General features: G+C 42.0%; 1 protein-coding gene across 1 annotated transcript in view; it reads left to right on the top strand.

The window, feature by feature from the left end:
- Positions 1-7,170: 7,170 nt before the first annotated feature.
- LOC117410781 (calpain-8-like) overlaps positions 7,171-22,639 on the top strand; it is a 25,319-nt gene continuing 9,850 nt past the window's right edge. Inside the window, exons 1-4 of the mRNA XM_034017602.3 lie at positions 7,171-7,359; positions 13,746-13,979; positions 20,326-20,395; positions 21,682-21,800. Coding sequence (XP_033873493.3) covers positions 13,758-13,979; positions 20,326-20,395; positions 21,682-21,800 — 411 coding nt within the window. The 5' untranslated portion in view covers positions 7,171-7,359; positions 13,746-13,757. The remainder of the gene's footprint in view (positions 7,360-13,745; positions 13,980-20,325; positions 20,396-21,681; positions 21,801-22,639) is intronic.

The following is a 22,639-nucleotide window of genomic DNA, read 5'->3' as shown; positions in this document are numbered from 1 at the left end:
AGTCTGTAATACACTACGATAAATATGATGTCAAACGTCACATTTTTAAAATCTTGGATAAATCTCTACAGAACATTGCATTTAAGTTATAAAATTTACGTGTGCGCAGAAAGGCTCAAAAAGGCAAACGCTAACTTATTTCACGACTAACTTATTTCCTTAGGTTTCCCAGGATGCTTAGAGAACATCAGTGTGATCTGGCAGCAAATTCAAACAGCTAAAAAGGAGAGGAAGGAGCTCCATGTGACATTCCTGGGTTTAGCTAATGCATATGGTTCAGTACCACGTGAGTTTTTTTGGGCAGCATTTGATTTTTTCAGTGTACCGAGGACAATAACAAACTTAGTGAAAGTCTACTTAGGAGATTTGCAGTTTTGTTTTTCAACTTCAGAATTCACCACTACATGGCAATGTCTAGAAATTGGAATAATGGCAGGATGCACCACTTCTCCACTGGCTTTTACCATGGCAATGGAAGTAATTATTAGGGCATCAAAATGGGTAGTGGGAGGAGAAAGCTTGGCTTCTGGAATGCGACTGCCACCAATTAGAGCATACATGGATGACATGACAATCATGACTACAACAGTAGCCTGCACTAATCGGTTATTGGGCAAACTAATCAATAACATTGAATGGGTACGAATGAAATTCAAGCCCACACAGTCAAGGAGCATCTCTATAATTAAAGGTAAAGTAGTGGATAAGAGGTTCTACATTAATGGTGAGGCAATACCAACAGTGTCTGAGAAGCCTGTGAAAAGTCTTAGGAGATGGTATGATGGGGGCCTAAAAGACACAGTTCGTGTGGGAGAAATGAGACAACAAGAAGTGCAAGGGTTGAAGAGCATAGACAGCAGAGCTTTACCGGGCAAACTGAAACTCTGGTGCTTTCAGTTTGGTCTACTGCCAAGACTTCTTTGGCCACTCACTGTGTATGAGGTTTCCTTGACAACAGTAGAGAAGCTGGATGCATTAATCAGTTCATACGTCAGGAAATGTTTAGGAGTTCCACACTGCGTCAGCAGAGTGGGACTGTATGGTAAAGGGATACTACAGCTGCCAGTCTCAGCTCTAACTGAGGAGTTCAAGTGCGCCAAGGTTCGATTGGAAATGACATTGGTAGAGTCACACAACAAATGTGTGAGGGAGGCAGCAGCTGTGTTGAAAACTGGAAGAAAGTGGGCGGCAAAGGAAGCTGTGGAAGATGCAAAGGCTGCCCTTCGTATCAGTGATATCATGGGGCAAGTACAGCATGGAAGAGGAGGGCTTGGTCTCAGTTCAGCTCCTCCTACATGGCACAAAGCAGCCCCAGCTCAACAGAGGAAACTGGTAGTAAACGAGGTGTAAAAGCAGGAGGAGAGGATGTGCATAAAGGCAGTTTCCCAGGCCAAGCAGGGAGGATGGGAGAGTGTGGAACAATGTAAGATTGGCTGGCAAGATCTATGGACAATGGAACACAGCAGGATCAGTTTCCTCATCAGGTCAACATATGATGTTCTCCCATCACCACAGAACCTTAATATATGGGTAGGAGACAATCCGTGGTGTTCTTTGAGTGCATCGCCAGCTACAAAAAGACACATTTTGACAGGATGTAAGGTGGGTCTTAGCCAAGGATGGTTTACTTGGGGGCATGACCAGGAGCTGCGATGTTTAGCTTTAGCATTGGAAGACAAGTGCAGCATGACCAACAGGTTGCCACTAATGCCAGCAATATATGACACACGAAGAACAACATTCCTCCGCCCAGGGGAGCAACAACCAAGAAAAGGTATTAAAACCAAAACTCGTCTAGGACAAGTGGAAGCTGCTTGAGACTGGAAAGTGCTGGCAGATGTTGGACAACGGCTTATTTTCCCACCTGAGATTGCCACCACTAACCTTTGACCTGATATTGTCTTGTGGTCTGGATCCGCACGCCTTGTTTACCTGGTAGAGTTAATAGTGCAATGGGAGAATGCTGTGGATGAGGCGTATGAAAGGAAGAAACTTCTGTACGCTCAACTAGCTGTTGGCACAGCGAGGATGGAGAGTCCAGGTTTACCCAGTGGAGGTGGGTTGTCGAGGATTTGTGGCACACTCCACAACCCGGTTTCTTAGAGACATCGGATTCAGTGGTCAAGAGTTGCGACACATAGTGAAGAACTTATGTGAAGCAGCAGAGACGAAAAGATTCTGGTCGGGGACCTCAAGCACAGTAGATATAAAAAACTTTGATGTAAAGGAAGGGAAGTAAGCTGGGCTTAGCTGAGTGGGGGACGGAGGGGGGTGATGCTGAGACGCCTGAATCACTGTCAAGCTCTCTCAAGGTGTCGTGGGCTAGTCGACGAAACACCAAGGATGGAAGGTGTCCACTTGAAGACCCCAGAGAAGTACCCTACTCAGCTTAGTCCAGTCAGTTGTCATGCTGATGTGCTAGGGAGGCCACACTGTGGTTGATCCCTGGAGCCAGCATCGCAGCCGTTGTGTGTGCTGATGTGCCAGGGAGGCAAAATAGGCTGATCCCTGGAGTCAGCATTACACTTAAACCATCAACACCAGGCAGAAGGATATCTACATCATCAGATGGAAGGAAACGAAGATGGATCACATTAGTTTACAGTAAAATAAGCTATGTCTTAGTTGGTGCTTATCTTGGTGAGAGCTGATTCCAATGTCAGCATGACGTTTTAACATCGACTCTCATGTAATGGAAATCATGAGTTCTCTGAAATAATATTGAAAAAAAAAATTGTTTTAAAATCCTGTTACATGTATTCACAGGGATGTGAGGGTTAAATAAATGTCAGTAGCCATCTATAACGTTCTGTTTATTAATCTGCTAATACGTACTTTGTAGTAATGGGATAACCAATTCAAATGGTTAAAGTAACATAATAAGATAATTGTTTAATGATTTCTAGTGTTCCCGGTTTATTCCGAATTTTACTGAAAAATTACAGAATTTTTTTTTTAACTGGACATTAGTTTTTACTGATTTATATCTGATCACAATATTTTGATTAAAATGCTGTTTTATTTTGACTCCAACATTGTAATAAGCAACCCTACACTGTATCCTAGGATACAGCAGGTACGTTTAGATGTAAGAGGATCAAATAATGTTCAGACATGGTTCTCTGTCACTTCACAAACACATTATCATCTGATGTTGGCCAATCAAAGTCTAATTATTATGGCAATTGCTGGGCATAGTAACTACTAGCTTGATCAAAAACTAAATTTAAATACTTACATGAAAATATAATTTTTAGTGGATGAGGAATGAGGAGAAAATGTAAATGAGTTTATGAATATTCAAAAGAAAACAAATGTTTGAAAGTATATAAAAATCTAAAATAGCAGAAGTGGGTCAGATGAGGCAGAGGATGCATAGCGCTGCAAATACTGCTGCATTGAGGTACATATTCACGCTGACAATAAAAGAGCATACTGAAAAATAAGAGGCACTTCAAACTAAAACAAGAAAGTGAACTGAGAGGCAAGCAATCCATTTATATGGCTTTTACACATGCTTTAATAAAAAGAGAGCACAGAATGACTGTGTTAATTAGTTTGTCAGAGCGCTGTGCTTTGCTGAACAGCCACTGTTTATTGCAGAGTTATGTTGGTGACTTTGTGCGACAGTACTGTCCATCAGCTAAAACACTGCCTAACGCCGACAATCTTAATAGTAAAGTTGCTTTAGTTGGTAAACTTATGGAACGCATTGATGGAAATGTCCAGTGTGATTTTTGACCTGTCTCCTGATGGCTTGCACCAACCAGTTCTGTCAATTTTCTTTTTTTTTTATGATTTCAAGGCAAGTAAACCTGGCTTGTTTTGTGCTGATGTCATGTTCATACCTTCTGTAAATACTGTTTCCATCAGCACAGCGATTGCCCAAACATTTGTAAAGTACCAGCTAACTTGGGAAAATGTGGCTTCGACTTGCACAGATTCTGCTTTATCATACATGCCAGGGACATTATTAATCAGAAACCAGAACTGCTACTACGCATCATATTCCACATGTAAAGTGTGTATACTGAGATTTTGTTCCCCCCAATTTGTGCCGATGTTTCAATTAAAAACTATTTATTACCGATTTTATCCCTATTTTAATATGTGTAAAATAAACGCCGAAAAAATCCTGGAAATTATTTTTAAAGATAAAAACCGAAAATGCGCAACCCTGATGATTTCTCATTATGTGGCTTACTGTGGAGACTATATTGACATCTTGTGGCTGTAGGACTAAATTACAGGTTAAAAGGCAAGTCGTGTAAAAACACAGGGCCCTACTTATGAAATATCTGTGCAGTTACTTCGGGGTGTGCTACGAGGGTGGAGGTGTTTTCACCATAATTCTGGAACCCAAGTGGTGTTGCATTGACTTTATAGCAGCAAATGACTCATCTTTCATATATGTCAAGACCAGAGTATTAGAAATTGAAAACTGTTATCACTGGATATTGCCTTGCTATGCTAAGGTAATATCAATATATTGCATTTTATTCACAAAAACTTGATATTTAAATGATATTTGTATGTATTAAATAAATATATTTATTGTTATGTAATTAATCAAAACAGACTTTAAAAAAATCTTGCGTTAAGGCTTTGTGAATGGGATTCGTTGGTACCTTTACGACACTGATTCAGTTTATTTTTACTATACCTTTTAAAGCATAAACTTAACCACATAACCATTCTTTCTTAATTAATATGATATCCTTTGAAGAAAACAATAAAACTAGTCAGTTCACAAATACAATATAATACAAAAAATATATAAAACTGTATCTTAGCAAGGTTATTATCTTGCCCTGTTAACAGATAAGTTTGAAACACAACCAATAAATATTGAAAACAATACACTGAGTAAATGTTTTCTTTAAATCTGTGTTGATATATTACTGTGAAATTAGTCTTTAATTCAACAGTACATCTTTTTTAAAATAATGTTTAAATAACTTAAGAGTTAAGCTTTGTGAAGATGATAACTGTAAAAAATATATGGAGTTTGTGTGAACATAATTTACAGTTTTGTAACTCTTTGGAGTAAAAGGCTTTAGAATTCAGCCCCATTGAAAGTCTACTAGTCAATGAATTAGAATTTATTAAGTTTCTTTAGAGGTAAGAAACTTGATTTCATATTGGTTAGTATTCCTTTAGAAGGACAAGCAGTGTCCAGCTGTGATGGGGTACTCCCTGCCCCTGAGCATATTTCATGTTTTGTGTTATTTTGTAGGTGTTGTGTTGTTATTCAACTGTACTGTTTTGTGTTTATTTAAAAACACACCATTTTTTTGTTGTTATTGTTTACAGCCTGGATGGGGTTAAAATGCCCCATCGAGATAAAATCGTTAGAATGCATGGTCAACAGCGAGTGATTATTGACAAACTGGCTGTTGACCACATGTATAAGAAAACATGTTCCAAACGTGGTTGATGGATAAACTAGGTAATTAATAGCCACAATATAGAAAATGCAGCTTTGGCTGAACATGGAGTGTGTTCAGAGGTGGAACGAGACATGAGTGGAAGAGAAACTAAAACTTAAACATAACAATTGTGGCACGTGCTGGTTATACACCAGCACGATACTTGTTGGTGTGTTCCATGTCTGTTTGTTGTGTTTGTCTGTTTTTGTGTTTGTCTGTTTTGTTTTGTATAAGTGTTTTGTTACTGTTTTGTTTAAACCTTTTATTTTACAATAACGCATTCATTCATTACTCCAGTGCTAGCTGTCGTCTGTCTATCTTTCGGGCCTGTGACATCACACCACACAGCCAACATGCCACACCAGCCTTTAGTTATATGTCTGTTACCTGCACTATGTACAACTGAAAAGTGAGTATTTGCTGAACTCATACTATGGCCTTTTTGCTTATTCCATTTAAACTACTTACACCTGTAATCTGTTTGCTTTAACGGTACGCCTTTTTGCTCATTGCTCTTAGTTGGTACCCCTACACGTTTTTTTGGACAGGCAATTATAATTTTTAAATTCTTATTAAATAAAGCTTTGTTAACAATATATACAGTAAATTATGCATTGCTCTTTTTAACTAAGGAATAATTCAGTAAGTTCATTAAAATAGAACAGAGGCCCTATTGCAAGGGCATATTTTCTGAGAGGAATACAAAGATAACTTGTAAGACATAACTTGGTTGCAGTTCAGAAAACCTTTGTTCACAATACAAGCTCAGACACATATAAACAGAGTCAACACTAAGTAGGAAATCCTGTTAAACCAGTTCGGCCTTTACCAATTTGCTTTTACCTCTACTAATATGAAACATAATAAATAACAACCTATTCTGTAGCTTACCAAAAAGACTTTGTATAACTATGGACACTTGAGAGACTGGTAGTTGTATCTGCCTGCAAATAGCTTCTACTGGAACATTAAATAAAGATTTGGAGCAACAATATGGAGCACTTCATGATGTGTAACAGTCTCTAGATTCGCAAACTCTGATTGGTTCTTATAATGCTGACTCACGGCTTGCATATCCTGTCATAAAGAAGCTCTAATTTTAAAAATGTCGGCGGTAAAATTAAACGGTTTCGTCCAGCTTTTACGTGGCTTTGTTTTTTTCTTTAGGGAATATGGCATTTAAAATAACAACAGCTGAAAAAATAATAACCAACTCTTCCTTGTTAATTACTGGACACATTACAATCTGACCAAAAAAAGCGTTACCTCAGTTGTCAAAAAATAAATTAAATAAATACAATTTTAAACTTGTAAAAACATAACTGTGACCTCAGTTATCATGTGACACTTGTAGATGCGGGAACTTTGTTGCACAAGTAATTGCTCAGATGTGGACACAGCAATTGCTCGCAACTAAGTTGCGCAATTTCGGGATCAATTGTGTTGCGCAACTGACCGCTCAGGTGTGGACCCGGCTTAAGAGACTTTCATACTACCATTGCAGAAATGACACACCTATGTTACCTATTACTTGGGCTCAATTGAATTAAATAATTAATAATGTGTTCATTTACAAACCTCATGAATATTGTTCCATTGTTCCCACCTAAAAGACATTTCAGGTTTGTCCTGGAATGCTTTGTTCGTTTTGTACCTGTCAAACATGTTAATTGCCCATTGTGGTGCAATGAGATCTTGAAAACAGCCTTGGGGGCTTACTTTGTATCAGATGGGAGGAAAAGTTTCCTCAGTATCAGTTGTGTTCTGTATCAGGAAACAAGCAGACTACAGTACATTATCTCTGTTAAAATCTCTCATTGTCATGATTCAGCTTTTATGATAATTCGTATCATTACTTGGAGAGTGTCTTTGGCATTTAAGGATCTGTAAGGAGAGAAAAAGGTGTTTCAGTTCATCCAGAATCAACAAGGTAACATTTCTATTCATTTGTTTACTGAAGTCTGCTTGCTTGTAGGTTTAGCAGTGTCAGTATTACTTTAAACAAAAGCTATTTAACAGTCAAAGCAGTTTTAACAATAAACGTATAGTTTAGATTTGAAAATGATTAATTTCTGGAAACAACTTAATATGTATGTTTTGGTTTTCTTTCATTATGTTTTATTATCTCTTCCTATAAATACTTTATGTACTATTCACAAATCGTCAGGTTTTTAACATTTCTTTAACATGTACGTTTTTATTTTCTCGCTACAGTGAAGGGAATATCAGGGCCAGAATTAAAATGCTTTGTTAAACTGTGAAGTTCTTCCTATTAGAGGTTGATAACATATTAGAAAATGGATCGTAGATTTCCTTCAGCCTGATTGGTCAATGTGAGGTCCCGAATCTCTGGCAAAGCCCCCTTGAATGTTATCATTCAAACTATGTTTAATCTCTGTTCCAAATCAATCAGCCAGAGAATACATAAATACAGTACAGTATTAATGTAAGTGTGTTACCTTTTTCCTGCTTGAGGAAAGAAAATCTCTGTTCTAATACACAGCCTCTGAATGTTGTGTAGACTATGCAGGGGCATAGGCAGCACTTGTTCATGCACCCTCTGCCCACACCTACTTAGAGAAGTTTTTAGAATGGAAGAAAAAAAGATATGAGGAGATTATTATAAATACAAAAGTTTAGGTAACATGTTTTTTTTCTGAATACAGGTACTTTAATAGAATTTTGAGTACATGAGGTTCTAAATTTGCAGGACCTGTGTGGTTTTGTACAGTGCCCACCCACTTCACTTCCAGTGAGTATCAGTGAGTATTGGTTTCCGAGTACAAATACTGCACGTCCCTAGTAGATAGTCTTCTAGCTTTTAAGGGATGTGTACATTTTTGTATGAATTAAATGGTTAAGCAGGATATGTTCCTGCGCAAATATTTACAATAACTTTGTCACAAATTACTTTTCACACATAACTGAAAGAACTGAACTATAGAAAATATAAATAAACCAAAAATATACTTATACACTTGAAATTACTAATATATTTGACACAGAACACAACATATTTCCCCCTAAATTAAAACAAATCCCAGGGTGTTTTAATGTCTTTATGATTCAATATCAGTAATGAATTGAGTTTTAATGAATTAACTTAGCACCACAAAATTAATCTTAAAGGCTAATTCGCTGAGAAGCATCCTGTTCCAGTTCTCTTTATTTCTGTTCTAAATCTTCCAGCTCTCGTACACAGGATCCCAATTATAGTACTAAGAACGGACAGGTTTTGTTTTATTGACATGATTTAGTATCTGCTCTTTAGGCATATTCCCAGTCTGTTGGCTGGTAGTATTTAAATGAATAGTAGCCTATCCAGGATGCTGTGTCAGAAGAAAGAATTCCAATTGTTTGTAAACATCTGCATATTCTGGATGCTCAGCATCTAGTAATATTCAAGTATAATGTAGTCAACTGGAACAAACTTGCAAATTTAGTCCTTAGTTTTGTACTAAATTAAGTACTAGCTAGGGCTGTACTATCTGCGGATCACCTCCAGCTATGTACTATCTTAGCACCAATTAGAACATAAAACACTTCAGTACAGACCTCAGGGTTAAACTAATCATTTCATCATGCTGGGAAATGCCAATGCCTGGAGCAGGAGACAGGAGAATAAGAGGAGTGCTGCATTCTTGTACTTCATATTTCACCTAAAGTTCTAAAGCTGTATTATTATTTTTTGTACTTTTTTGTCTTCTTCATTCTATAAACCCCCAAAATCATATTTGTGAATATATGTTTTAAAATAAAATATGTTTTATAAGATATTACATTACCCTTTCAGCATTGAAGAGAGTGCGATATATAACAAGGCGTCAGTTAAATGTATCTATAAAACTAGATAGTGTAGTTGAAAAGAAAATTAAAGAATAGTTCCCTTTCAATCTCAAAATGTCAACCATTACGAGTTGGGAAATGACCCTCGTGTCACATGACCTGAGCACATATTTAAAAAACTGCCTGATAGGCCCGGTGTGACCACGTGTCTGTTGCATTCTGGATCAAGACTCTACATCACACAGCAACCTTTGCCATTTGATTCCTCACTCCAACCTGAGCAGACGTGTATTTACTTCCTCCGTTTTCGTAAGACTCCCGTGCATAGTACCCCGTACATCCATCGGTACTACATACCCCGTGCATTACCCGGTGCATAGCCCCGGTACACTCAGCAACCCCCGTGCATTGTACTGCTGTGCATAGCACACAGCCCAACAGGCTCAGCAAAAGCAGCAGCAACCCTGACAGGCTCCGGCCTCAGGCCCTACACCCATTCAGCCAGCACCACCAAAACGTGGGTGCTTGCAGCTGTCCACTCCGGCTACTCACTCCAGTTTCGAGCCGGACCTCCTCTCTTCCAGGGGCTCGTGAACACTTTGATGTCCGACCCCGCACAGGCCTCTGTCCTCACGCAAGAATTGGATGCTTTACTCACAAAGCGTGCAATTCACCTTGTAGAACCCCCATGTCAACAGGAGGGTTTTTACTCAGGGTACTTAATGGTACCAAAGCGGGACGACGGGCTCCGTCCCATTTTGGATCTCAGAGGCCTGAACATATTCCTGAAGGAGAGAAAGTTCAAGATGCTAACTACCCTCACATTCTCCAGTCCGTCCAGCCAGGCGACTGGTTTACGACCGTGGACCTCCGGGACGCATACTTCCACCTGCCGATACGTCCTGGCCACAGAAAGTACCTCCGCCTCGCCTTACGGGGCAGCGTGTATGAGTTGTGTGTTCTGCCATTCAGTCTGTCTCTTGCTCCCAGGACTTTCTCCAAGTGCATGGACGCAGTTCTGGCACCCCTGCGGCTGCAGGGGGTCAGGGTCATCAGTTACTTGGACGACTGGCTCATCTGTGGCCAGTCGCGGGAGCAAGCTGTGTCTCACACGGCTCTAGTGATGGAGCATCTTACCCGGCTGGGGCTCACACTCAATCTGGAGAAGAGCTCCCTGCAGCCAGCGCAACTGGCGGTTTTCCTGGGGATCCGGCTGGATTCCCGCTCCATGCGCATTGCAAGCCTGGCTGTCCCTTTTTCATCTCAGATAGTCAGTGCAGGTGGTGCTGTGCCAATGATTGCTTGGTCTGCTGGCCGCAGCCTCCTCTGTCCTCCCTCTCAGTCTCCTCCATATGCGCCCCTTGCAGGCATGACTCAATGCCCAAGTAGTTCACCCAGCCCGAGACAGACACCGCCGGCTGACGGTGTCTCGGTCTTGCTGGCGTGCCCTGAGCTGGTGGAAGATTCCTCGCCACCTCAGCGAAGGAGAAACTATGGGTGTAATATACCGGAGAGAGGTGCTGATGTGGGGTCTGGACTGGCAGGTGGCAGTCCGCCCACATCAATGCGCTGGCACTGAGGGCAGTAAACTTGGCCCTGCACCACTGTCGTGGCATATGTCAATCGCCAGGGGGGACTACGGTCCCCAGGGTTGCACCAAGCGGCGTTCCAGTTGCTCACCTGGGCACAACCGCTTTTTCTGTCCCTCAGGGCAGTCCACCTGCCAGGGGTTATGAACCAGGCAGCAGACCTGCTGTTGAGGGGGGCTCGACGAGTGGTGCCTGCATCCCCAGGTGGTAGCCATGATTTGGCACAGGTTCGGCAGTGTGACAGTTGACCTGTTTGCCTCAAAGGAGTCCACACATTGCCCTCTGTGGTTCTCGATTTAGAGAGGCGGGGGCCCTCTGGGAATCGATGCCCTAGCCCACAGCTGGCCTCAGGACTTGCTGTATGCCTTCCCCCCTCTAGCGTTGATCCTGTCCTTCTTGGAGAAGTTACGGAACGAGGGCGCGAGGCTCCTCCTTGTTGCACGGCACTGGCCCAGGAGGATATGGTTTGCCGCTCTGAGCCAGCTCATTCAGGGACAGCCGTGGCGGATCCCGCTACGCAGGGACCTTCTCAGTCAGGCTCAGGGCCATCTGTGGCACCCGGGCCCCAGGTCAGTCCAGCTGTAGGTCTGGCCCCTGAACGGAAGCGTCTGAGTGCCCTTGGACTCTCAGACTCCATTATAGCCACACTACAGAATGCAAGAGCCTCTTCAATGAGATCTCAGTACTCTTATAAATGAAAGATTTTCCAGGAGTGGTGCTTGGCGAGAGACCATGACCCCACCTCCTGCCCCATGTCGGTTGTTTTGCAGTTTCTACAGGACCTCCTAGAGGAGGGAAAATCCCCCTCTATGTTGAAGGTGTACCTGGCTGCTATATCTGTGTGCCATGTCAAAATTGACTCTGTGTCTCCCAGAGCTCATTTTTTGGCATTGCAGTTTTTAAAAGGGGCCCTTCCCTTAAACCAATGTTTCCTTCCTGATGTCTGGACTTAGTTATAGAGTCTCTTACGAAGGCTCCCTTCGAGCCTCTACATTCAGTGGACCCTAAATACTTGTCTTTTAAGACAACCTTTCTCCTTGCCATCACATCAGCCAAAGTGTCAGTGAGTTACAGGCCCTTTCCTTAGAGGGTTCCTGTTTGCAGTTTGCCAGCAGCGGTAATAATGTTACTTTACGCGCTAACCCAGCTTTTCTGCCTAAAGTTGTTTCACAGTTTCACTTGAACTGGGCGTTCCACCCACCCCTCTTCCCCTCTGAAGCAGATCAGAGACTTAACACACTCTGCCCTGTCAGGGTGCTGAGGTGTTACATTGATAGGTCTCAATCATGGCCGCAACCCAGTTATTGGTGTGTTATGGGTTGCGCACTCAAGGTCAGGCACATTCCAAGCAGCATTTGTCGCATTGGATAGTGGATATGATCCGGCTGGCTTATGAGCTGGCTAACCTACCCTCTCCAAGTGATGTTACAGCTCACTCCACTAGAGGTACTATGACGTCTTGGGCTGTGTTTCATGGGGCCTGACATACGTAATGCAGTGTTTCATCCCTACCTGACATACGTAATGCAGTGTTTCATCCCTACCTGACATACGTAATGCAGTGTTTCATCCCTACCTGACATACGTAATGCAGTGTTTCATCCCTACCTGACATACGTAATGCAGTGTTTCATCCCTACCTGACATACGTAATGCAGTGTTTCATCCCTACCTGACATACGTAATGCAGTGTTTCATCCCTACCTGACATACGTAATGCAGTGTTTCATCCCTACCTGACATACGTAATGCAGTGTTTCATCCCTACCTGACATACGTAATGCAGTGTTTCATCCCTACCTGACATACGTAATGCAGTGTTTCATCCCTACCTGACATACGTAATGCAGTGTTTCATCCCTACCTGACATACGTAATGCAGTGTTTCATCCCTACCTGACATACGTAATGCAGTGTTTCATCCCTACCTGACATACGTAATGCTGCGGCATGAACCACACCGCACACGTTTATAAGGTTTTACCGACTGAATGTGGCTTCTTCAGCGGCACCTTCTGTGGGGTCCAGAGTCCTTGATGTAGCTTGCCCTCTTGCGCAGCAGCTTTCCGGTTAGGCTCGCGCCAGGGCAAGGCTTGTGGCTGCTTTGGCTCACTGCGACAGCTTAGGTATACATTTCCCAACTTGTAATGGTTGACATTTCGAGATTGAAAGGGAATGTTAAGTTACTTACCGTAACCCTGGTTCCCTGAAAAAGAAATGTCAACCATTAAATTTGCGAGGTCGCTAGTTCATCTTCATTGCCATACGGAATCAAATGGCAAAGGTTGCTGTGTGATGTAGCGTCTTGTTCCAGAATGCGTGGTCACACCGGGCCTATCAGGCAGCTTTTTAAATATGTGCTCAGGTCAAGTGACACGAGGGGCATTTCCCAACTCGTAATGGTTGACATTTCTTTTAAAGGGAACCAGTGTTACGGTAAGTAACCTAACATTATCAGAAATTATAGAAACGGTTCTACAAGATTTTATAGCTATGTTTCTTTTTAATCCTAGTCCATGAAATCCAGCAGACTCCTTTTTGCAAAATTCATTTAAATTAAGTGTAACCTTTAATATCATTTTGGGTGCTTTTTAATTACAAATACGCATCAAAGGGTTCTATCCATATAAATAACAAGTCAGTACAGCACGTCGTCTAAAAAATCACTAGACTAAGTTAATTCCTTGTTTTACAGTTCTCTAGGGGCGGACGACTGATACATTGCGTTTGTTGCAATGGAGAACATCTTAAAACCTACTTGCAGGATATCTGGGGCTGCTTGATTTGTTGCAATTGAAACTATCATTAGCACTGTCCTCCGTACTAACCACAGGATCATCCACAGTTAGTAAGCTACTTTTAGTTTGTTGGAATTGACCAATGGATGGATACTAAACCCATATGATGTTTACCAACACACCGTTTTTGTTTTTCTATATAGAAATAAGGACCAATGTCTGTCTCCAATGAGAGTGCTCATCCTAGTGCAGACAAACAGGGCACCTTAGGCAACCCAATGAAGTTTAAAGGTCAGGATTTTGAATTGCTGCGCAACCTCTGTCTGATCAGTGGATACAGGTTTCGGGATGGTATTTTCCCATCAAACATGGACTCCATTGGCCCAGACTTACTTACAGCAGAAGAGTTGAGCAGAGTAGAATGGGTGAGACCAGGGGTAAGTAAGCCAGTCCAAAACCAAAATCAGGCATGTACCCATATGTTATTTTACATATTTTTCTATGTATTATGGTGTTTCTTAGCCAGGTGTCTGTTTACCCCAATACATTGTATTTTCATTTTTTTAAAAACAAATCTTTGAATTATGCTGTCATTGAATGTACTGATTAAATGGTAACTTTGAAGTTGAACATTCCTTGCTGATTATTTTCTAAGGAACGTTTGGTGTATAAATGTGCATCAAAGTCTGTAATCCAAAATAACCCATAGATTTATCACTTTTGAGACTGTTCCTTGTGAACATCAGTAATTTTTGGATAGACACATCTGTTCAATGAGTAGCTACGGGCCCTTTATCAGAGTGTCACATATGCCATCTTGCCCATTCTGAAATTACTTATGTGCAACAAGTTGTTTCAGCCTTTATACAGTATATTAAAGAATATATGTCAAGGCTTCTGTTTAATTAATAAATTATTTGATCATGTGAAAGGCAGTTTCCACAAAAGGTGTTTCCACTTTTTGTCCAACCCTTGTGTACTGTTTGCGTTTCCTATTTGATAGGGTGTTTATGGATCCTAATTTAGTTGCTATGGTTTTTATGTTTAGTGGAATAACACTGTACAATGTGTTTTCTTATAGATTGTATAATTAACCCTCACGTATTCCAATTTTATTTTGTTACATAAATGATCACATTATATTTCTTAATATATGTATTTTTTCTTTTGGATTAGTTGCAACTTAGTACCTGTCCCTTCTCTGTTTAGAAGTAAAAACTTGTTTGGGTGGTACAATTGACACTTTTTTTATTTTACTATGGAAATAAAATAAAATCTAAATGCATGTTTTGCATTGAGAACCAAATGCTAACCCGAAACCAAAAACCAACCCCTGAAATCACAATTAATTGTAGTACAATAGATAGTAAAATGTGCAGTTTTTTGACAAAGACCAAGACAAATAGGTTGCAAGCCAACTAATATAATGTATTTAAAAATACATATTTATACTTTATTATGCTCTGTATGTTGTGTTATAGGCATTTTGTGACTACAGTTTTGGAAAAAAAAAAAAAACCTTTGCTCAGTTTCCATTGATCTAGGCTACAAGTTTTATTAAGTTAGAAATATGAGATTAAAATAAAAATAAATAAAAATGTACTGAGAAGGTTTCAGTGTAAAATGTAAACAAATTGAAAGTTAACCAGTTGGAAAACTGAATCATCAGGCTACTTATCCATTGACAACACATAGGCTACTTAACATATTGTTCCCTTTCAATTCAAAGATGACCACCAACAATACTTTTGGGAAATGCCTGCCACTGGTAAGTATTCGCTGAGCATTTTATATCAGAGCTGCCAATAGGACCCTCCGTGGAGTGACATCCTTGGTCCCGCCTTCCGAGGGAACAATTGATTGTATGAAAGAGCTGGAAGTCGGCTTGCCACTTCCCTGGAATCAGCAACTCAGCTTCTGAACTGAGCTATTATCGTTGCGCTCTGCGCTTCGATAAACCTTTCTTATCTTTTCACCAGCCTGCATTGCTTGCGGGCGCAGTCTGTTTTCTAACCACAGCATCTGCTGTTATGTGTTTCTTTTCCTGTTTTTTGCAGTTAAAAAAAAGGGTTCCTCCACCGGGACTCGATGCGAATAGAGCTCTGAATTGTTCAGTCTTCCCACCTGGCGTAGTGACTGCCCCCTTTTCGAACAATTAAGCTGTGGTGTGAGTGTGTATCTTTTCTTACTGCGCTTGCAGTGTTGAGAAAAAAAAAACAGAAAAAATAACAAACAACGTGTGCCTCCTCCACTGGGGCCTGGTTCTACCTTGCCCCACTGTTGAGTAGAGTTCACCGTCTGTCTTGGCCCACACACCTCGGTGCGCTGGGCCTTCAAAAAAAAAAACAACAACAACAAAAACATCATCAACAACAACAGAGAGTACTGTTTTATTACTGTTTTAAAAAAAATTGTCTACCGCAGCTCTTGAAGCCTGTGCTCCACTCCGGTGTATGCTACGTGCACTTAAAGACTACTCTCTCATTGCCTACTGTGGCCATCGATCCTGTGTATCCACCTCAGCAGTCTGGGAGCAGTCTGGGCAGGCAGAGGAGTCAACAGCACCTGGTCGGGCGCTGGACATCCATGCACTTAAAAACGCTGAAACTGCAAACAGTTCACCTCGCTCTCCAGCACTTTCTTCCAGCACACCAGGGGAGACATGTGCTGGTTCGGACAGACAACATGTCGGTAGTGGCGTATGTCAACCGCCAGGGAGGACTTCGGTCCCAGAGGTTACATTGCATAACCTTCCGGCTATAGAATTTGTCGAAAATGAACCTTCTATCCCTCCGGGCTGTTCACCTTCCTGGGTAGTGAATTGAGAGAGGATCATCACCCGTAAGAATGGTAGCTCCACCCTCAAGTGGTGGAACACATTTGGGAGCGGTTTGGCAAAGCCTGAGTCGATCTCTTTGCTACGGTGGAGACGACTCACTGCCCCCTATGGTTCTCCCTCCACCGCTGCGGTGGTCCACTAGGCATCAATGCCCTAGCCCACGAGTGGCCCAGGACGCTCTTGTACGCCTTCCTGCCAATACCGTTGTTTCCAGCTGTCCTACAGAAGGTCCGGAGAGAGAGAGACAGTTCCCTTTCAATTTGAAGATGACCACCAACATACTTATGGGATATGCCTGCCATAGATAGGTATTCCTTGAGCATTTTATTGCAGAGCTGCCGATAGGATGTCCTCAGTCCCACCTACCGAGGCATTAAACAGTCAACCTGCGGAGATAATTTTCTCTTTTGCTTCTCACCTAAGGTAAGGTAAACTTCTGTGTTTTTGAAAGAGCTTTTCTGAGTTGACTGCTGTTCCCTTGCATTCGTGCTGAGAGCTGGCTTGCCGCTTTCATAGAATCAGCGGCACTAATTCTTAGCTTCTTTCTTGCTCCTTTCTTTCACAGCCTGCATCACTTGCGTTGCAGACTGTCTGTGTTGTCTTTTCAGCCTGCACTCTCAGGGAGAACACCGTTCCTTCACCGGGGCTAGGCTTTGCTGTATCCCCACCGTTGAGTGATTCCACCGGCTGCTGTTCGCGCAGATTGGGCAAAATAAAAATAAAAACAAATATTATTTGTGTAACTGTTGTTATTGTGTGTTGACCCTGTCGCACAACCCTGCTTTGGCTGTCTTTGTGCTATGAATTTTGGCTGCGTGAAGTAAAAAAAAAAACAACAGCCAGTCAGCCATGTAATTCCTCCACCGGGGCTGTTGAGTAGACCTCACCAGCTGGTGTGTCGGGCCTTAAAAAAAAAAAAAAAAAAAAAAAAATAAGTGTGTTCTCCCCCTTTTGTTTTCTTCACTCGCCCGCCGTGGCTTCCTTCAGCCTGTGTGTCTCCCTGTGTATGCTGCGCACTGACCAGGTGTGTGACTACACGCGGTTAGGGTAGGCACCGTTGCATTAGCTGCCCCCCGGTGCTTCGGTACTTCAGTGCATGCTCAGCCCTTGGTACTTCGGTGCCTCAGTGCACAAGCCACTCGGTGCATACGGTGCCTGGTGCATTTGGTGCTCTGTGCACATGGTACATGGTGCACGAGGTGCTCGGTGCACATGGTACATGGTGCACTCAGTACTCGGTGCACATGGTACATGGTGCACGAGGTGCTCGGTGCACATGGTACATGGTGCACAAGGTGCTCGGTGCACTCGGTGTGCATGGTGTCTAATACCTCTGTGTGCATAGCGCCCTTGGTGCTCAGTACACTCAGTGCTAGGTGCACAAGGTACTCGGTGCACTCAGCGAGCTCGGTGTGCATAGCGCCCACAGTGTTTGGTGCATATAGCCCCCGCAGTGCTCGGTGCACACGGTGCGCACGGTGCCCGGTGCACTTGGTGCAAGGTTTTTGGGGTCGGGTCCCCCAGGATATTCCAAATTACACCTTCTTTCAGGCGCACTGCTCCATATCTCTGGCCTTCAAGGGCAAGCTCTAGGCCGAAGCCTGGCAAGCCTGGTGGTGGCTCGCAAACAACTATGGCTGTCACAGACGAGAGTCCCTGATGCGGATAAGGTGGCATGGTTAGATGCGCCGACATTCCCAGGGCATATCAAAAGGCAGTTCCAGGGCCGTTGCCCTAGGCAGCCGCCTCTGCGTGCTCCGCCCCAACCTCAGCAGCCCCAGCAGGGGCCCTGAAGGCTTGCGGCCTCAGACCCATCCCTTCATGACACACCAGCTGCAATATTGGCGCACTTGCACCTCAGACACCTGGGTGCTCGCCACCGTGTACACCGGTTACACGCTACAATTCCGTATGGGGCCTCCTCCCTTCCGAGGGGTCAAAAAATACATCTGTGACAGACCCTCTCCAGGTCTCAGTACTTCAGCAGGAAGTGGCTGCCTTGCTGCGCAAGCAAGCCATTAGTCTCGTAGACCCCACCTCCAACAGAGTGGTTCTACTCGAGATACTTCCTGGTACCCAAGAAGGACGCTGGCTTTCGCTCCATCCTAGACCTGAAACTCCGCAACAAGTTTTTCAAGGAGAGGAAGTTCCAAATGCAGACTCACTGACACATTCTTCAGTCGGTCCAGCTGGGCCACCTCTGCTTCGCCTTTCAGGGGAGAGTTTTCCATGCTGCCGTTTGGCCTTTTCCTCCTTTTCAAAGTGTGTGGATGCTATCCTGGCCCCCTTGTGGTTGCAGGGGATCAGAGTATTGAAATAACTTTATGGTTGATTTGTTCCCAGTCGCGAGAGGGAGCAGTGGCGCACACGGCGATTGTGACAGAGCATCTGGCGAGGCTGGGTCTCACTCTCAATGATGCGAAGAGTCGGCTTACAGTGCACGACATACTTGGGGCTCCGGCTGGACTCCAGTACGATGCGCTATTCAGGGTTACCTTGGTGTTGTGCCAGAAATGATTGGGTCTGATGGCCGCAGCTGTATCAGCCATCGAGCTGGGCTTACTTCGCATGCGCCCGCTACAAGTATGGCTCAATGCGTTCCACTTGCATCCAAAGCACGACAAACACCGTCGGCTGACAGAGTCTTGCTCGTGTTCGGCAGCCCTGCGCTGGTTCAGGCTGGTTGAGCAGTGGTGAACCCTCAGGTGGTGACGAAGGATGCCTCCAACTTGGGTTGGGAGGCAGAGGAGTCCGCGGCACCTGGTCAGGCTGTTGGACATCCCTGCACATAAACATGCTGGAGTTGCATGCGGTTTACCAGCACTTTCTTCTGGTGCTCCAAGGGGCACATGTGTTGGTCCGGACGGACAACACATCAGTGGTGACATATGTCAACCACCAGGGTGGCCTTTGGTCCCTGGGGTTGCATCACATTGCCTCCATAGAGTTGAAGTATCTTTCTATGAAGGCAGCCTCCCTCCTGGCTACCACCTCCGCAAAGCGGGTCAGTGAGCTACAGGCGCTGTCGGTGCACAGCTCCTGTATGCATATTTGGGATGATGGCAGCAGGGTGTCGCTATGAACAAACCATGCTTTCCTCCCTAAGGTGATCACAGCCTTCCATGTGAACCAGTCTGTGGAACTGGAGTCCTTCCTTCCACCTTCGTTTTCTTCAGAAGAGGATAGGAAATTGAATTCCTTCTGCCCGGTGATGCATTGAGGTGGTACGAGGATAGGACAAGAGCTCTGCATCATTCTGACCAGCTCTGACATAAAATACTCAGCGAATACCTACCTATGGCAGGCATATCCCATAAGTATGTTGGTGGTTGTCTTCTCTTTCAGGGAACCAGGGTTACATCTCTAACCTAACATTTAAAAGTTTTCCACTATAAGGCATGTTTGTATTGTAAACCAGTAGAGTTGAATAGCTGACGATGACTAACTATGGTAAGAAGTATTAAAGCATGAATGACTAACTACTTTGATTTTATTAACCCATCAATGACTTACATACCATGGACTAGATCTAAGAACATAATCAAATTATTTGCCAATGGGTTACATATTTAAGAATTACAGTGCCTTATAAACACATTTCCAAGTAGGTTGTGTGACATAGGTAGACATCCCCTTCAGGAAAAGTAGCTGAAGTAATTGTAGCTAACAAAATAGTTCCATACATTTTCTCCACCACACACATCATCCATTCACTATATAGGCACTGTTGGGGTTAAATGACCAAGTGAAGGAAAGCAGTAACAGACTTCCTGGAAAGCAAGGCAAGCAAACTGAGAACTTTCCTTAGCTACTGTAATACCAAATGTCATGTTTTAAAATGAAAATGCATGTTTGCTATTGCATGTATTTCTTTTAAACCTGCACATTTGAAGACAACTATGTGTGTGAAACTGAACTTAAATAAATGTGTTGTCATATTTCAGAGCCAACATAAAAAGCCACATTTATTTGTGCATGGAGTCAGCAGATTCGACATTCACCAAGGGAAAGTGGGTAAGCAAACCTTTTTTTTTTAGCACTGCAGTTTAAATAGCAAAGTGATACTGCAAGCTGTTTGTGTGGTGCATTGAGTGCTCCAGGTTTAGGTCATTGAGTAATTTACTCTCTAATTTAGAGACGATGTGAGTAAAATGTATTTTTGGGTGAGTAAAATGCAACATTACCTTCTGAGTAGTCCTGAGTACTTTCAATAAATACTGTACATACTTTAATGCTAACTTACAGGGTATGCATAACTATAGCCTTTCATTTTAACTGTAATGTTACTTTGAATTACTGTAAAAAAAATTAAAATTAAAAAAAACTTGGTTTTGCAATAAAAACAAAAACAACAATTATTCTTATTTGCTTTATTGACCACAAACAATATGGCTGTGAATAAATAAACACAGAAACAGATTTTTTTTTATTATTCCAACGGTGCAGATGGAATATACTTAACAAAAGGCCTGCATGCACATACTATATATTTCTAATGCATAGAAATCAATTATAATATTGTATTCCTTATTGACCATCTTGCTATAGCAATATAATGCATCCCGACTCTCTCCAAACACATAATATTGTATTTATTATATAGATTTACCTTCCAAAAATGTGGTTGACAGATAGGTAAATTGGTAATTTAGGATGAGGGGAACTAAGACGGTGCAGAGAAATCCTAAGGATCAATTATTCATCAGTCACAAACATGCATTGCAAGTGAGTGGATTTAACCAAACTTGAGGATTCACACCAAACCTATTGGTCACGTGTTTCTGGCAATTCCCAGGCAGGCTACAATTTGCATGTCTGTGATCCATTCTCTAGCTACTGCTTGCAATATATTCACAATTTACCATTGAGATGATGGGAACCAGCGAAGTACAAGAAGCTTGAACATGCAAATTCAAGCTATGCAGAAAAATTGCTATGCCTATTCTTTACGCATTTAATTTAGATATCATGTGTAATTCATATTGTTTCAATTGGTGCATCCATAACAATAAATCTAAAACATTTCTGTATAGTTGTGTTATTCAACCAGTGGTGGGGACATGCATTCTGTTGTAAATATTAGTCACACAACACCTACCCACACCTACTCTACATTACAATAAGTCACATTTGTAAAGGATAGTCACACATAATAAAACTTTACCCTGTAAAACATCTAAATTCCATATTTGTATTGATTAATAAAAAATATGTGCACTAAAATTGCCTATTCATGACTAAAACAACTTCCATCCAAATTTTGTGATAAATATCTTTTTTTCTTTTCTTCTACTTTACAGGTAACTGTTGGTTCCTGGCTGCACTGGGTTCGTTGACATTTGCGCCTCGCATAATGAACAATGTTATACCAAGTGGCCAAGGCTTCACGCAGAAGTATGTTGGTATTTTTCATTTTAGGGTAAGTAACACTGATAGGAATATGAAATAAAAAAAATTGGTGAACACATCATGATTTTTATAATATTCTCCCTACTTACTGTTGCTGCCAAATTCAGTGTGTGTAAACTAGTTGCATCACTCCCTGCTCCACAAATAATGAAACTGACTAGCTTGTTTTTGTCTGTCAGCTAATCAAAAATCACTATTTCTAAAGTTATATCTTAGAGATAAAATGTACATATAAATTAACCAAGTAGTCGCTCTTAAGTTTAGAAACTATAAATGTTTTATAACATCTGTGGCATCTGGTGTTCTATGTATTAAAAACCTGATATAATACTTACCTGTTATTATTATTTATTTCTTAGCAGACGCCCTTATCCAGGGCAACTTACAATTGTTACAAGATATCACATTATACATTATTTCACATTATACAGATATCACATTATTTTTTTTATTTTTTTTACATACAATTACCCATTTATACAGTTGGGTTTTTACTGGAGCAATCTAGGTAAAGTACCTTGCTCAAGGGTACAACAGCAGTGTCCCCCACTGGGGATTGAACCCACAACCCTCCGGTCAAGAGTCCAGAGCCCTAACCACTACTCCACCATACTGTGCTTATCTAATGCCATATGCAGGTAAAATATGTTTTTAACTTTGAAAATGTGAGAGATCACAGTGCAAGAGTATGAGGATACCATATGTGAGTGCACTGGTTTAGTTCATACAATTGTGAAAAGTTAAAATATTTCCATTGTGTGATACCATTCTACTAAGGGCTCCTACCTTTAAAGACAATCTTGTCCTACCTCTGTGTACAGAACCTTTGGATTGCAGTGTCAACCGCAA

This window comes from Acipenser ruthenus, chromosome 6 (assembly GCF_902713425.1).
Source record: "Acipenser ruthenus chromosome 6, fAciRut3.2 maternal haplotype, whole genome shotgun sequence".
Classification (NCBI taxonomy): Eukaryota; Metazoa; Chordata; class Actinopteri; order Acipenseriformes; family Acipenseridae; genus Acipenser; species Acipenser ruthenus.
This window is presented reverse-complemented; position numbering and strand designations above follow the sequence as displayed.